At 42.2% G+C, this 17,597-nt stretch overlaps 2 protein-coding genes across 5 annotated transcripts in view; one reads left to right on the top strand and one right to left on the bottom strand.

Moving 5' to 3' along the window:
- Positions 1–6,959, bottom strand: part of DCTD (dCMP deaminase) — a 67,358-nt gene extending 60,399 nt beyond the window's left edge. Inside the window, exons 1-2 of one of the 2 annotated variants that reach the window (XM_037399227.1) lie at positions 6,871–6,959; positions 5,477–5,653 (exon numbers count right to left, since the gene is read on the bottom strand). The gene's annotated coding sequence lies outside the window, so the exon portion shown is untranslated. Of the gene's footprint in view, positions 1–5,476; positions 5,654–6,157; positions 6,342–6,870 lie in introns of those variants that run through there. The other variant, XM_037399237.1, reaches the window with a different exon arrangement.
- Positions 6,496–17,597, top strand: part of WWC2 (WW and C2 domain containing 2) — a 104,788-nt gene continuing 93,686 nt past the window's right edge. The window contains exon 1 of one of the 3 annotated variants that reach the window (XM_037399024.1): positions 6,496–6,964. In XM_037399024.1, the coding sequence (XP_037254921.1) occupies positions 6,834–6,964 (131 nt within the window). In that variant the 5' untranslated portion in view covers positions 6,496–6,833. Of the gene's footprint in view, positions 6,965–15,454; positions 15,556–17,597 lie in introns of those variants that run through there. The other 2 variants (XM_037399014.1, XM_037399060.1) reach the window with 2 other exon arrangements.

The raw sequence follows: 17,597 nt of genomic DNA, 5'->3' as shown, positions 1-17,597 counted from the left end.
TTTAATTATTCTTCAGTGTATTTTTTTATGCTGTTGGAGGTTGTTTGTTGGTGTAGTTCATTTTTGAAAATACAAATACAGCTAACGAAAATTTATGCTTTTGTTATGTCTCTCCACCATGAAATTCAAAGGAGAGAGCTGTTGAAATATTGTCATGTGTCTTGTAAGTGGACACAAGTATTTCATACCATATGTTTGACCATATGGAATTGATAACTTTTATACACATTTTACCTGAAAATGAGATACTCAATAAAAGGAATTTTTGTATGAATTATAATCTTTCCTTGTGATAACAAAACTTACCTCAAGTATTTCTGAGACCGCATATTGAAATAATAAAAATATCACAATGCAGTTCAACAGATTCAGCTCAGGAGCTGAAAGCATCCTATTTCCTAATCCCTATACTATTTCATTTAGGTATTTTTTACTCCATCAAATCACTTAACACTTTCTTTTTTTTTTTTTTTTTTATATGTCCACTGCAAAGGGGACATAATAATTTCATGCTGTGTTCTTCCATATTTTTTTTTCAGTCCTCCAGAAAGTGCAAACATTGGGATTCTGGGGTTTGGATAACCACACTAGAATTAAAATTGCTATGGGATGATTCATACAATTCAGCAACATCTCTAGCAGCGTAGAAGTGCTAAATCTTGGTATTGATGCATCAGTTCCATTTTTCTATAAAGTTGCACAGATTTAGATTTTATTTTTGCAGCGTGGTTTTTAGCCTTAGTTAGCAATAAGATGGAATTGAGGTTCCTTTGTTGCTGGCCAGGATAGACATCAAAGTACTTTGCATTCATGCAAAGAAACTGTACTTTTTTGAGGGGTAAGAAGAAGTGATGAGTTGGTAAAAGAGAAAAGCAGCATTTTTTTCATATTATAGTCTGGCAGGTTTGTACTTGTTCTGTGTTTTAAATAAGATGTTTAATCTCTTAGAAGAAAGATTCCCTTAGCCAGAGGAACCAGGAGCTAGAGATTCCATATCACAGCATTATTTTTTTTTTTGTAATGCAGGTGTTAAATACTCAGTCAATTAGTCCAGCCTACTTCATTTACTGCACTGCCTTTCTGAAAGCACATGGATGATACAGAGAAGAAACATACTTCAGGATGTCATTGCTAAAACATTCCTTTTTGTATTTCATCCGCATCTGTTGCCCTCCTTAGATACAACATCGCAGACATATATTAAGTGCTTTCTTCTGGCTGCAATGGGAGTACTCACTCCTTGCACCAGCAGAGATGGACTGTTAAAGGCATCAGTTCTGTAAACCTGTGCACTTATATACTACTTGGACTATCTTAAATAGTTAAGGAAATTAATCGCTGCTCTCCACCAAAGGAGCCCTTACTGAGAAACTCCTCCATTCTTCCCTTCCTGCTGATGAGCAGAGACCCTCTATTGCTGGCCTGCTTCTGCCGTAAGCGCAGCCAAAACAGAAGTCCTGGCTTTTGGGAACCACCTGGGCTGACCAGGTGTGCTTTTGCAGTTCTCCAAAGCCATTAGACAGCAGTGACTAGCCACCGCAGTTCCATAGATATGATGAAATGTACACAAATTTAACTTTTCTACAAGTATCAGAGATCCTTTAAAAAAATACAGCGAGACTGTTTCTATGGAAGATGTAATACCAAGACAACGTACCAAGACTGCATCACGAAATTCTGTGGGAATACGCCTCAGAGGCTAACTTGGACTCATCAGTCCTAGGGGTTTTTGAAAAAACCAAAATTCTCCATCTTCTTCTTTCTTTGTCCCCAGAAATATCAGCAGTATGAGTAAGAGTTAACAGAACTGAATGCCAAGTTAGTTTAATGAGTGGTTTGGGATGAGTTTGAGAAGATTTTACCATGAAAATGTTACACACATTTCCATAGTTATCTTTGAGGCAAAGCTCTTACCCCATCACTTCTAGTCTGATTAAAAGTTTAGGGTAGGGTAGAACAACAATCAGTTTAAATTGTTCTGTGAACTTATTTTCAGATTTATAGGGTTAGAACTACATCTGCAAGGACTCAAAATGCGTAACTACTCATTACTGTCTCCTAGATGAACCTGAAGGCAAATATAAGGCCAAAATTCTGGAAAAAAAGCTAGCATATAGTCATTTGAAGCAGAACCTGGTAGGTCGTTTTCACTGACACTCTGGGAAGTCTCTGTAGGACATTCTTTTTTTTAGCAGCAAGCTGTCCAATTGAATATAAGTGCAAAGAACATGCTCTGGAGTAATGAAAAAAGCTGAATGAGCATAAACATTATCTGGCTCCATTGCTTCTGCAGACTTTCATCGTAAATGCAACCAGAAACAATATTATTCGAAGGTCTTTTACTCTCAGATGTATACGTGCATCAGAAGCTGACAACAGTAAAAGTAGCACTCCTTGTTTTGTCCCTCAAGCATGTACGCTGTTTTTCTTCACAGGACTTTGTAATGTAAACCCTTTTTAAAACTAAAAATCTCACTGCATAAAGGAGTCCTATTTTTTGGTGGTGCTTTTTTAAAAAAAAAATATTGATGTCAGATAAAATTCACTGTTGTTGAACAGATATTTATAATGCTGAAAACAGTATTTTTGAGAGTTCTACAGTAGCTGTATATGAGGGAAGTCAGACTTGTTTTGTGTACTGTGGCTTAAGTGTCTAAAAAAAACCCAACATAACCAATACATACTTTCCACCATTTTTGTCAGATGTTTTGAGAAATTAATTCTGTCACCATACTCCATAATTCATTCTGCACTCAAATTCTGTTTGAAAGCAGTGGAGACAGAACTGTAGACTTTCAGGGAGACAGCTGCGGCTCTTGATTCAGAGCCATTTGTGGGTAGTACAAGTTAGAGCTGTAACAGCTGTAAATTTCTTCTGGGACATCACTCTAGTGGATCATTAAGTTAAGGGAGTCTCTTGTTATGGAAGGACAGGGTACAAACATGCCGGTTTTGATCACAGTCAGTCCCAGGAACAGATTTACTGTGAAAGAAGCAGCAAGCAAAGAGTATCAGGAGATTAACTACATTAGTACTGACTAGAATAGGGTATGCTTCTTGTTATGTAACAGGGCACAGGCACCTGCCGGCACAGACCCCCTTTCCGGATTCAACCACTTCTGCACTTGGGTTCTGAATTTTCACGCTGACGTTTTTTCCCCTTCTAGCTGACAACAGCAAGCAGAAAGGACACAAAATAGCTACACCTCTAATTCCCTTTAACTCAATCCTTTAACTATGTGCTACTTATAACATTAACTTCTCCAGGCCGGTTAAACATGCATATGCAAAGCAAAAGAGAGGAACAATTAACTCCTTTTCATTGAGCATATCGTGTTATTTATCACACTTACTGATAAATACTTAAGTCATGACATAGCTACATTGTTCCGTGCTTTTGGACAACTCCTTCATATGCACCCTTCTGTGTTTTGAATAAAGCATGCTTACATCTTCTGAACTATGCTGTCTTATGCAATTAAGCCAAACAATCTGTGGTATGCTGTCAGCTGACAATGTCAGCACAACGTGCTAGGCAGGTTATCAGTTGAGATGTAGGAGGTATACTTAAAAAAAACTACTTTTCGTTAGAATTTAAAGCATATTTTAGGCTAGAAAGAATCCTTACGAACACCTGTTCTGCCTTCCTGTATAAGACATACCAAAAAATATTAAAGCATAGCAGAAGAAATTATTTTCTACCAATCCAAACTGCAAAAAAGCAAAAAACAAGAGGGTCATTGGATTCTGTTTTATACAACAATAGCAGTCCTTCAAAAAGCTAAATGTTCTTACTGGTAATATTAAAGGTCTGGCATTATTTACGCAAATATTACCTACTTTTTGTCAGTCTGACTTCAGATATTGTAATTTCTAAGTAGTCATAAACTGTAGGCTCTAACTATAAATACAGACACAATGAGGTACTCAAACAATGGAAAACCGAGGGAGGAAGGGGAGAGCATAACACAATGCAGCAGCATAAGCACGTCTGTATATGCACACCCAAACATATACACACAAATTAGACAATGATGCAACGACCTCAGTAAATTAATTTCCAAAAATTAAGAACTGCAATTTCCATTTGTTTGTGCAACTGAAAACATTGATGTTTTCAGATGACAAGTTTTACCGCAGTAAAGACAGTTATAAATCAGATGCACATCCACATGGATCAAAGATGTGGTTCTGACTGCCTTGGTGGTGACACAGAATAGGAATTAGGTATTACCTCAAGTGCCATAATTAATTTCAGGGGAAGTACTGACATAGTGAGATTCCGGTTTTGTCTTATTACAGATTTTCTAATCTCATGCTTTCTTTTGTGTGAATTATTTAGAGAGCAGGAGTATAGGACTGCTGCTGTATAACAGGTCTGCTTTGTCAGTGCGAAGACGACTGTATTCTTATGAAAGCTCCTTGTTAATGCCAAAGGTAAGTAACTGGCAGCTAGTTTAAGAAAGAAAAGTATATCCTCTATAGCTTTTTATCAACTTACATAACAAAATGTCTTACTGATAACACAAACTGAACTTTAAAAGGGAAAAGGAAATCCAGTTTACCCTGTCCTACAACTGCCACATGTACTTTCTCCCTGTAAGATGTCACCTATCAACAAGTTTATAAAATTGAGTAGACTATTTAAAGGGAAACAAATGTAAATTAATAGTAAAAGGGCTTCTTTATGCTGATGGAAAACAAGATGGGACTTTATAAACCAATCAGCTCATTGAAACTTAATATTCTCAATGAAAACAAACGAGTGTCACTTTAATAGGCAATGATCCTGTTGCTTTCCCCAAGTGAATGAACTCTCACAGATATCCTGCAGTTAGGACAGCTCAGTTCTTCTCCACTCTTAACTACCAAGGCCTTACTTACTCCACGTATGCAGTTTCTGCACATCACCTTAATACAACAGATATGAAAATAAGTGGAATGACTAAAATAATAAAAGGTCTTAGCTCTTCCAGACTGGCAGTTAGCTAAATTAAAATCATATCTTGCTGGTACTTTTTTCTACTCAGAAGCAGATGCAACAGCGGGACCTGGATACCTGTAAATTAGTTACTGCAATACCTGTCAGATAAGCGGCCTCTGAAGTGGAATCCAAGAACTTGTTATACACTGAACAAGTCCAGTACTTAATAAGTGTAAATTGTCTCAGAAAACTAATTCATAGAGCTGAACGCTAAAGATCACCATTATGGAGTAGACAAACAGATTTTTTAAAAAATAGTAATAAAAGGACAGCTCTAGGTCTCAGATTTCCTCTCCCAGGAAAATTTTGTTACTTCAAACCAGTAGCTTTAAGTGAAATGAAATTAAACATTCTAGGAAACGGGAACTAAAACTCGGGTTACCTAGGAGTCCTAGCCACTAAAGAGTCATATTCCCCCATAGGTGCTCTACTTCTGGTGCCAAACCTTGGGAATCAGATACACATGCAAATTAATAGAGCTCATTAAGTTACCTGCTATCAGCTGAGCCATGGTAACCAGCCCGGAGTACTCTTCTCCTGTGGCAAGCTAAGATAAACGCACAAGTAATTCACACCTGGTTTCTGTACTTGATGGGACTGAGCTGCCTGCTTTGTAGGCCAGAACAGTTTAGGGCACCAGTGGTGTATGCCTCTTCTCCACTGGTGCTTCTGGTAAAAAAAAAAAAAAAAAAAAAAAAAAGGGGAAAACAAAAAGACGGCAAGTTTAGATACTTCTAGGGTTAAAGAAGGGTTCCCTTTTTAATTTAGATTTTGAACTCAGGTAATTTTAAATGTTAAGATCCATTTAGGAACCCTTGGGCCTCCCTGGAGTTTCGGCAGAGCTCAGCAGGGCGCGAAGCCAGGCCGGGGACACCGGCGCGGGCGGGGGAGGGAGCTCGGCCCCGCCGCCAGGCCGCCCGGGGCAGGACCGCCTGTGCCCGGGGCCCGTGCCCCAGGCCCCCGAGCATCCCCCGCCTGCGCCGCCACCTGACGCGGGGCCGGCAGCAAGCTGGCGGACAAAGGGACGCTGGGCCGGGCAACCGGCAGCCCTAACGCCGGGGCGCCGCTTCACTCGCCCCGCCGTGCCGTAGCCCCTTCGCGCCGCTCTCCCCCGGCGGGGGGCGGTGGTGGCGGCTGATGGCGGGGGGGTTGCTCCCGTGCCCTCCCACCTACCCAGAAGGGCTGCGGGGACGTGTCCGGAGTGCTTAAGCGCCCGGGAGCTGCAGGCGCGGGGGCACCGGCGGCAGGAGGTCGCCCTCCCCCTCAGGTGGTTGTCCCGCACCCCCGGCGCCGGGCAGGCCCCTGCGCGCCAGCGGGCAGAGCTCGTTCGGAGGCGGGAGGGACCCCCTCGCCGCCTGTCCCCCCTCCCGTACCCCCCGCCCTCCGGCCTGCCCGACGCGCTCCGCCGCGGGACGTTTTGTGGCCCGGGTCCGCGGTCCGGGCCTGCCCAGCCCGGCGGGCGGGGGGGGGCAGCGCCGGCAGGGTTAACCCTGAGGAATGCGGCGGGAGGAATGTGCATGCAGATGAGATGGATGCTAATCTCATGCTAATGAGCGGCGGCCGCGGCCGCCTGGGGCTTAGCCGGGCTCCCCGCGCCCAGACGGCAGCTGGGCTCCGCCGGCAACCCTGACCCGGGCTGCCGCGGCACGGGCGAGGCGGCAGCCCAGGCATGGTGGACTGAGACCCGGCCGCGGAGCAGGGCTTTCCCGGGCTTCCGCCAGCGGCCCGCTGCGTGCCCCCCAGCCCCCGCTGCCGGCCCCTTCCCCGTCCCCCCGGCTGCGGTGGGGGCTTTTCCCGCTTCCCGTCTTTCTTTCAGTCCCTATGGAGCAGCTACCCCCGCCGCCCGACCATGCCTAGGAAAGCGGGGAATGGGCAGCTCCCCTTACCCGATGGCTGGGAGGAGGCGTGGGATTACGACGGCAAAGTCTTCTACATCGACCACAACACCAAGCAGACCAGCTGGATCGACCCCCGGGACAGGTGGGTGGCGAGGCCCGGGGCGGGGGGTGGGGGGTGGGCTGGGAGCGGCGCTGCCGGGCCCCTCACCGCTGAGGCAGCCCCCTCACCGCTGAGGCAGCCCCGTCGCGGGGCGGGGGGGGGGGGGGGGGGGGGAGAGTTGCACCGGAGGGTCCCCCGCTCGGGACGGGGGAAGCAGGAGTAGCCCCTGTTCGCAGCTGGGCACGCCGTGCTCTCCTGCCCGTCGGCAGGGGTGCAGCCTGTGTTTAAGCTCGTTGCGTGAGTTGATTCGGGGCGGGCGAGAGGGGGGGGGAGGTGGTGTGGCGTGTGTGGAGCCTGTAGCGCTCTTCCCGGAGGCGACGGGGGTCGCTGGCGTCTGGGGAGTTCCCGGCAGGTACAGAAGTTTGCGAGTCCCTCCTAAACCAGAGGTGCTGGCTCCCGGCCACCCTCTCCCCGGGGCGCCGCGGAGAGGGGCCGCCTCCCTCCCGGCTGGCGGAGCATCCCGGACGCCTGTCCCTCCCGGCCCGGCTCCCCCCCCGGCCCCGGGAGCGCCTGCCCCGCGGCCCGCCCGGCCGGAGCGCTCGGCGCTGCCGGGGAGAGGAGCTGGGGCTGCGGGAGGCCTCGTGTGCTCGCTAGGCCGCGGCAAGCCCGGATCCTCGCAGCGCCCCGCCGGCCGCAGCGCGGGGTGCTCGCTGCCCCGGCCGGCTCTGAGCGCTGCAAACGGGCGAAACCGCCTCGGAAGGTCCGCAGCGGGTGCGGTAACCGGCTGGAAGGCGGCTCGCACGGAGTCACCGGGGCCGCTCGCTCAGCTCGGCCGGGTTCTGGCGCTCTGCAGTGCCTGTCTCTGGTAGTGGGTGATAGACGCCCATGAGACCTCTTGTAAAACGTGTGTTTTGTCCGAAGTGATCCTGAAAAGTAACTGAAAAACCAAAACTTTGCGTGTATTGTGAAATACAACGTTGCTGTTGAAAACGGTGGAGTCTACTTAGCGAAAACTTGTAAAAGCCATTATAAATTTATGGAACAAGCTGCAGTAAATTATAAATGAAGGCCTTGGTTTATATTTCCCTGGTGAAATGAGGAAAGGTAGCCGTGACAAAGCTTGCAGGCTTGTAGGTTGCGTGGGGAGGGTTTTGACAAGCATCATGTGCTGTGTTAGGCCTACTCCTGCCCCCCTTGCTGTAACAGCAAATTCCAGTAGTGGCAAACTTAATACTTACGTTCCTTTGTGCTTCAAAACATGTGAAATACCTTGTAAATATTAGTGAGGTGGTAAGGTGTACAGGACAGCATTGTTTACTGCACCTGGCCTTCTTAGCTGGTTATTATTTTATTTTTTTTTTCTGCAGACAGTAAAACCTTCTGGGTTTACTCTCTCTAGAAATACTGGGTTTGAAGTTTTATTTAGTTTTAGACTTCTAATTTGTGTTTGTAAAGCCGAAGACAAGATGGTATGATTGAGGGAAAGCCAAATGTGACATTGAATTGTATGTGTTACAATACCACCTTGTGAGTATACGAATTTAAAAATTTTTTTACACATTCTGTAATCCTGAAAAGGTCAAGAGTATTCATGCTCGGTGGTAAACATTTGAGTCTTCACTCTCACTAACAGAGTAGACAGCGGAGTAACACTTGTGTGTTTGCCATCCTATAGGCAAAGGGTAAATATTGTTTCATTGGTAGCTTAATTACCAATGAGAAATCATTGAAATGAATTCTGCTGAAAGAGAAATCGAGCCCTGAGACTTGATAATCTGTAATGAGAGCTAAGGAAGTAAAGACCCTTTTTTTTTTTTTTTTTTTTTTTACAGAAAGAGTGGTGTTTTTAATAATTGTTGACCTGTGTCAGTCATGCAAAACAAACAAAGAGGGATTTTGCCCTAGGTGCTTGGGAGGATCCATGCTTTAGTGTGCGTGGCTTAACTGTGAAGTTGAATTGCTTGCACAGAAGAGGCTGACAAGCCCATTTAATGTGCAGCTTACAGTATTTGTATATACGGTCTGTATTTGTATTGCTGACCTGGTTTGGAAAAGTGAAGGTGAAATGCTTGAAAGTCCTGTGACGACTTTCCTCTAGATTCCATTATGTCTTCCAAGTATTTAGACAATATATGTTTGGAAACCATACAGGACATAATTAGGGCTTGCTGTCAGAAAAATTGAGAAGTGATCTTCCAAGTTTGTCAGTATGTCAAAATCTGGATTCATGCTGTTTCTAAAACTTATCTTAAATTGTCAAAATGAAGATAATGGATTCTACAGAAAGTCTGAAAACATTTTCCCTTCTTTATTGATACTTTAGGACTACTCCCCCCCCCCCCCAGCTATTTTCTCTGATGGAGGTCATAAAGCTTTCAAAATGTACTTGTGGAATATTATAGTACGTGGGTTCCTGAAACTTTTCATTGGCAAAGCAAGTGTAGAATGGGTAAGTTTTTATAGACAATATTCCTTCTGCTGTTGTTACACTGCATTCCCTGGATGATTACACAGAAAAGTCACGCTCAATATTTTAAAATAATTTGTATCCTCTTTGAATTAGAAGATAAAAATACTGAAGACTAGTGCTGTGAGACATCAGCCATATGTCTGTTGGTTGCCAGGTGTATTTGAGTACAATTAGGAACCTCTTTGTTACTGGTTTGAAATATTCATGTCTAGAAGTAAACTGACAGTTGAAAATGCCATATTTCAAAGCTTCTTGGAAGATGCTGGGGGAGTTGCCCCCCCCCTTTTTTTTTTTTTTTGTAAACATGGTGATGCTTTCTCTTGTGCTTTTCTAGACTGCTCTGATAGTATGTGTATTTGTTACTGCTTATGTGGTGCAGGCCTGTTAATATAATGATAGCCTTGTGTACAGCTGTGAAAGAAACCTCCCATCAACTTCAAGCTTGGGGCTCAGTTTTCAGTGTTGCCCACTTCATTTATCTGAGTAATCCCATTGACATTAGAGAATCTCACACTTGTAAGGGCAAGAGTGACTTGGCTTGTTGTGTTTTAGGAGTGTTGTGGAAGCTCAGAGGTTTTTAATGTTTTGCAATATTCAACAGTGATTTTTCTCTCCGAATACTGTGTTGATTTGTTTTGAAGACTGGTGGCCCAAAAGAGAGAGCACTTCAATAAGATATAACATGTGAGAAACATAAAGGCAAGAATGTGGGAATTGTAGTAACGTTTTCACTCACTAAATATATAGATGTTATTTGTTTATAACTCCTCCAAGCTACAGCAAACTGAGAACTCGCTCATCTTGACAGTTCTGAAACTGGTTTATCGTAAGAAGGGAAATTGCTCAAAATATCAATTGTATCCTGCTACTTTTTGACAAAGTTACAAAAAAGACAACTGTGGACTGAAGAGGATGAGCCAGATGCAAAGGTGAGAAAGGGTTAGAAGAATTGATACTTTTCTTCTTTTTTTCTTTTCAAGTTCCAGGGATACTGAGTTACAGTAAGGTGTTGGTGTGGGGTTTGTGGTGGTTGGTTTTTTTTTTGTTGGGTTTTTTTTCCTGATAGACAATTAAAGGGGGCTTGGACTGGACACAGAAATTTGAAAAGGATTTTTTTTTCTTTTTTCCATTGTTCAACATGTTTTAAGTAGGCCTCATGTTTGTTATATCCCTTAGTGGAACCAAGAGTAGAGCATCAAGGAGGAGCAGAATAGGAGACAGGAATCTCAGTACTCTGAATTCTTAAGCAGTCGGATGGTGTTTGGTTTTCTCGCCAGGAATGCAGGGCTTCACGTATCTTGGTTTCTTCATAGTAAATTGGCCATGCTCCACTGCTGATCACCACTGACTCAAAATGTGTGTGTGTATATATATATACATAATTTTTTCTTCATAGCTTGCCTTAAAAGAGTCCTACATGACAAATTCTGAAGCTACAAGTGATCCTTATTTAAATGTTTCTCTGCACTCCTGTCAGAGCTGTAAGGAGTGAGCTGCTTATGTCCAATGGTCAAAACTGTCCATTCTTTCTGCCCACTTTTAACTTCTCTTTCCACTGAGGAGAAAAATCTGTTTACAATATTTGTACATTTGAAATAGTTTTTAGTATACTTTTGCTAGAATGTTTCTGGAGTTTTTGCTAACTCTGTAACCAAAAAAGTGCTTGAGAAGCATCAGATGTGCAGAAACCAGAGAACTTTGAGTTAAGAGATTATGAAAGAGTTTCCTTCGTGGTGATGTGGAGAGGGAATGCAGTTTCCATTGCTGCTTTCATCTTTTGGGGAGGGGAAAACACTACGATTTTTCTCATGGAATTCTGTAATCAGATGCAGTCAGAATCCAAATGCAAGATTTGTCTGAATTAGAACATTTATTAGGTTGCAGCAATTAAATGTTGGGTGTTATTATCCCTTAGAAAAAGAAGGGCACTTTGCTCCTTAGTTTTTCATTCTTGTCCTTTGAACAGCAGAGGCTGTGAGGAGGAACGATGCTGAGGCTGAAGTTACTTGAGCAGGGGGACTTCCATCCTGTCTCTTTTCTGGGCACTATCATAGCTCAGGGGTGCATGGTCGGTGGCTTCCAGTCACAGTGGAGACTCGGAGAAATAGGAGGCCTACAAGTTGCTGTGCTGGTAAAAGTTAAAGGTAGCAAATAAGAGGCAAGCAGAAAATGAAGCAACGTGATGGGAGGCATCATCAGAGGTTGGAAAATATGTTTGGTTCAATTCTTTTTTGCATAGTAGTAAGCTCTGTTGTGACAGATGAGTAGAATTAACTTTTACTGTTTGAAGTGTCTGGTGTCTGAGGCAAGTACAGTCTTGTGTGAAATGGCTAATTGCAGGACTTCAGCTAAAATAGGAAAAAATTCTGAAATATTAAAACTTTTGGGTGGGTGGAAGGGAACAAAGTTTAGGCAACAAGTAGGAGTATGATTCCTCTGTCCTTTGAAGAATAATGATGTTAAATTGGAGTGTTAGTCATTACGTTTTGAAAGGGATGGATCTTAATTCTGTTTTAAAGTGCAAATCTCAACCTTGCTGATTTAAGGTACAACTAGAGCAACTATCTGATAGATCCTTTCTTTTGGCTGCTGCTTGCTAGGAATGAATTTAATGGTAAACCATCACTGAAGGGTTCCCTTTCGTATACCCCTTCCATTTTCCCTTGCATCTCCCTTGTTTGCTAGTAGCTGAGGAGGGAACAGTGTTTTCTGTGACATGGAGCTGTTAAATGATTGCCTCAATGTACCTTATGAAATTCTAACCTTGATAAGAAATAATCACCTGCCTATTTTGTAAAATCAGTAGAGGATCATTTGATGACACTCCAAGGTGTACAACTTGCAATAATCCTGTAGTGAGATAGGACGACAGGTTTTTCCCCCCCCCCAAGTATCTTTTTCTGCCTTGTTTCATCGTGTGGTATAATTTACTGGGTTTTGTCCTAATTCCACATAATTTGTTCCTGTCTCCTAGTCTGCTCAGGAATGTGCATATTCCCTTTGAAACTGTCTGGTATCTCGTTCTGGTTTCAGTGACAGGTTGGGAACTGCTTTTATTTAATTGATGTATATTTATTCAAAATAAAACCCGTGATGCAAGTACTGAACTTGCAATGAGAGACTAGCTGTGTCTGAACTTCTGACACCTTCATTTGTTTATCCAGTGTAAAGCAGAATTCTAATATTACAGTGCTAATATAGTTGTGATAGCATCAGACTGTGTTAAAATACATAGTGATTGTATATGTGGGTTTTTTTAAACCAGTCTGTCATTTGCTTGGGGCTATGTGTTGTTGATTTTAGCATTAGTGAAAATGGCTACAGTAACTCTGAGATAACACTTTTATTCTTTACTTTTGTGGGAGTAATAGGGCTGCACTGTATCTTTCATCTCAGAGCATGTGAAGTTAACAAGCCAGTATTTGCTTATGTGTGCAAAGTATGTACCGCTGGGTAAAGCCAAGGACTGTGACCTGGTATGTTAAAGTGGGGCAAGTGGTCTAGACTGTGGTTTTATCCAGACCTATGTCTGTAGTACATGCCTACCGGAGCTCTTTCGATTAAAACTTATCTTGACTTACAAGATGGTATTACTGTAGTTGTCATCCACAATGTTAGCCTTAATGAGAATTTATGCACATGAAGGAAAATAGACCTTTTCTCAAATGAACGGAGCCGAGCCGCTTGCTAGAGATGTTGTCCTACTACAATATGGTTGAGTCAAGGAATACTTCAGAACTGTCTTAACATTTTCAGAGGAGGGGAACTGGCTTTACTTTGAAGTAATGGCCGTGAAAGAAGTTTCCATTTTTTGCAGGTAAGGGTCAATATATAAATCAAATAGAACAAATTATTTACAACTTCAGAGATCTGTACAGATTACATTATGAGTTCCTGTTTCTCTTCAGTTAAATAACTTGTGTTCAATCCTTCAGTTAAAATTCTGTGCTTTGAATGTATTATCAAGGTTATTAGAATAAGGTAAGACGATTTCTCTACTTCTACTTACTGATGTTTGTAGCATCTAGAGAAAAGTTGAATTTTGTGAAATAGGTTTGTTTTGGGTTTCTTGCTACTTTTTTCTTTTTAGCCTTAAATGTTATAGGCATTTGAGATTTCACAATGTTTATATCACACAGATGACTAAAATCTAGAAGAATACTCATGGAAGAGATTGAAAATGAATGAACATACAGTAGTATTTCCATGGTGACACATTTTCAGAAAGGCATGAATAGAAACAATGCTAAGATTCCGTAACTGTTATGCTGGGACATGTAAATTCTTATTACAGCAACTTGTAAGGGAAGTGGAAAAGGGTTGCAGAGGGGTAACACAGCCCACTTAAGCTTGGACTGTCTCATCATTCTGTTTACCTGTCTGTCTTCTGCCACCAATAGTAAATTGACCCCAGGACGTGATTTGGCTAAAATGAGACCCCTTGTTTTCCAGCAGAATCAGCTCGTTGTGTCACTGAATGGATACTAGTGCTGGTGTGAGGCAGGAGGCAAGTCCAGGGCTGGGAGCAAAAGGGAAGAGTGGTGCTGTAGAAACAAAGCTGCAGATCAAGCCTAGCTGCCATAGAACTATCACCTTAGGTGTCTGTTTCTTTCTTTGGGATTCTCCTTTGTTTTTGTGTGTCTTTTTGTTCACCTTTGCTTTGCTGTGAACCAGCCGTACAAGTGCCACAGACCTCTTGATCCTAAGCGTGTTTTCTGTCACCAGGAAACCTTTATGATATTACGAAGTTTTTACTGACTTTTGAGATGTTTGTTACTGTGAAGATCCTGTTGAAGAGAAATTTATTGCACAGTTGCAGAATTAGATCCTGTTTTCCAGGAATGTGCAGCTGTTGACAATATGCTTATGAATAGCTAATTTCTACTGTGTATGAAAGTAGATCAGAAATTCTTTGACTTTGGTGCATTTTCCCCCAACTATTCCTAAATATGTTTTAGACTCTGCTGCAAAGTGTCTCACGAGAATGATGGTGTAATTCAAGACTTTGAATGTTTTATTGTGTGAAGCAAACTGGAGCCATTTGTCTTCATGTATTTGAGGGAGTCATCCGTATGGACAGATTGACTTGCTTTTCATTTGGAAGGAGCAGCTAGTGGCTAAAAAGAGTAGTGATGCAATAATTAAGGTTTCTTTTTTTGTGTTGTTTAAATATTTTGTAGGGGTTTGCTTTGTGGGTGTAGGGTTGGGGTCTTTTTAAATAGCACATTTTGAATGTTGCTGAATACTGTTGCTCTTCACAGTGACTTTTTCTGTGCAAAATCACTAGTGATAATGAAGTTTGTACCCAGTGAAGTCAATCTGTGGCTCTTGTTTTTAAAAGGCTAATGAAAGGGCTTCTTGGGGGAGAGATTCCTTCCCCTCCCTGCTTTTTTTTTTTTTTTTTTTTTTTTGTGTAAGTATACTTTTTAAGGCTAACTTGCCTTTGGAATTGTTTTAGTTGGTTAGGACTTCTGGGCTAGAGGCAGTCAGTGGTAAGAATGTATTCTGTCAACTGAAACAATCATTTGCATCTCATAGGACAAGATCAGATGCTATCCTTTGAACTTGCATACTGTTTGTGTGTGAAGAAAAGGAATTTTATCTCATCAACTCAAAACATACTGTATTCAAAGTCATTGTTTGGGTATGTAAAGACGTATTGTCTTGGGACAGCAAATTTCTGCATACTCTTGCTGCGTGCTGTGCAATACTGTATATTGGACCTGCTTTGGTATGTCTGTGTTAATTTTCTCAATTCATTAAATGAAACTTCATTCTTTATTTGAAAAACAAAAAGAGCAACCGTACTGGGATGCCCTCCTTTAATATACTGTTTGTCCTGATAATCAGGCTTTCAGTGTCTAGAAACACATTTTTTAAAAAAAACTTTTGGTATAGAGGAAAAGATCTAGAAGAATCTACTTCAGCTACATCCTGCTAGGATGCTCTCTTTGTGTTAGCAACTTTCTTGTGTTGTTAATGAAGGTTCAGTACTTTACATGCTTACTGTTTCTTTTTAAAGTACTTTTAAGTGCTAACCTGCAGTTTTGTCCACATAAGCATATCTTATGGCCTCCAGATCTGACCTGTGAAGAGTTCTTACTCCTTCGCACTTAAGAGCTTACCTCCCTCATAGAGCTGAGAATGTCTGACAAAGATGCAGGTATTTTTAATCATGTGGCAGATGAACTTTTGATATTCTGCAGATTGTGTACAAGCAGATCATGCCATATGGCAGTAAATACGCCTGACACATGACGAATGGTGCCTGCCTTTTAGCTAATAGATGGCAGGCGTATGCCTTAGTAACACCTTGTCAAGTAACAGGGTTTGACCAAAGCACAGGTGTCCCCTGTCACATAGCTGCGTGGCAGTGTTTTTATTGGGATCACACTGCAGAGGAACAATTCTGGTCGCTTCTGCCTGTCACTCTCTGGGACACTTATGGTCATTGGAGGATAGGGTGATTTGCTGTGTGGATCTCTAAAACTTCCAGGAGAGGAGGTATGGCCCACTTCAGCTGAAAAAGTGGGCATTTTAGCCTTGCTCGCTGTCTGTGGTGGACTGCAGAAAATTGTCAGGGAAAGACATTTATTTGCTCTTGATGAGGAAACAATGTGGTGGATTTTTTTCCTTTGTTTCACACTGTGGATTGATAAACTGTAGTCTAGTCCAGAAGTGCCTGTCTCATGGTCTGATGATCTGACTGAGAAAGAGTACTCTTATTCAAAGCCTAGTCCATTCTTAAATCAGATTTCCTTGATTATGCTAAAAAAGTTTAGGTAGATTTACAGCTTTCTGCCTTTTCACTGGTGTTAACAGGATGCCTCTATGAAACCCCTAAATTCCTGTTAGAAATAACCCTGTGCAAAATGTCTGTTAATAAACAGTTACTGTGCGTCAAAGAAAGAGATGCAATTCAGATTTATGAACTAGATATTTTTAAAAATACCGTTATTAGCAAATGAACTAGATTTTTTAAATGCTGTTATGTAGCAAATGATTACAGTCTCATCCTGTGATTTGATTCTTGTTCATGAGCTGTTCTGGCTGCGTAAGACCTCTAGGTGCTTGCTGCTCTCCCCAGTTGTAGCCTGACCAATGCAGAGCCTGACCAGGGGGTGCTGGTTTTGGTTTCTGTCCGTAAAGATCCAGTGGAGACCAGTTGTCATGGGGAAAGGTTTATAGCGCAGTAAGGCCGGAGTAGCTGGGAGCTGAACAAGGCAGGGAACATTTGCATGTTTCTCTTGCTTTTGGGAGGGCAATGGGGAAAGTGGGACATGTAATGGAATCTAGTGGACTTTGCTTCTGTGAAATAATCTGTGGTTACTGTTGCTTATAAAGCTGCTTTGACCTATATTAAATCTTTTGTGTTTTATTCTGAGATGCGTGCGATACAAAATTTCCTTGTGAGCCAAGTGATATTTCTGTTCGATAAATGACCACCTTTAAGTGTACTTGTACTTCTCTTGTCAAATGTGTGTTGTTAATTGGGGCTTGGTTTACATTTTAAAACACTTTTGCTGTCTTGGGTTACATTGTGACTACTCAGCTTGAAGTATCTTTGTATACATAATTTCTTGGTACAGCACCAAATAATGTAATTTAATTTTTTTAATTATCTTCACAGAGATATGGCAAGCATCCTGTGAGAAACTTAGGAGCCTTTAGAAGTTTAGGAGCTTAGTAGCTTATTTTCTTTAGGAAGTGATGTCTGGGTAGGAACGTATTAACACATTACTTCTGTTCTTAATTTGATGTTAAAACTGCAATAGAAGTTAGGTCATGGATGTGCCTTAAGTCCCATATGTACCCTCAGGGTTGTATTCCCAGGGGTTCGTAAGCCCACTGTCCATCAAATCTGTCCCACATATTCCCAAGACCTATACAGTGTATATTCAGTGTATTCACAAAAAAGAAAAATCAAGACCTTTTCAGCTCATTCTGTCAGTGCTGTCTTAATGTTTTATGCCATCTTGTACAGCAATTTGTGATAAATTTTCAAGCGTGACCTTGCAAGTGTTACATATGATTGTTTTTTTGTTGGGTTTTTTTTTTTTTTTCCCTGAGGTATTGCATTGATTTTAATCACATTTCTAGTAATGGACAGTTTTATTGTCTGCAGGATCTGACCTAAATGGTATTTTGTTATTTTTGTTGCTTGAGACTTTTAGTGCAGAGACCTGCAGTTACCATTGCCCCCCA

Source organism: Falco rusticolus, chromosome 1 (assembly GCF_015220075.1).
Source record: "Falco rusticolus isolate bFalRus1 chromosome 1, bFalRus1.pri, whole genome shotgun sequence".
In the NCBI taxonomy this organism is placed as follows: Eukaryota; Metazoa; Chordata; class Aves; order Falconiformes; family Falconidae; genus Falco; species Falco rusticolus.
The sequence above is the reverse complement of the archived record's forward strand: the minus strand, read 5'-3'. Positions and strand labels throughout refer to the sequence as shown.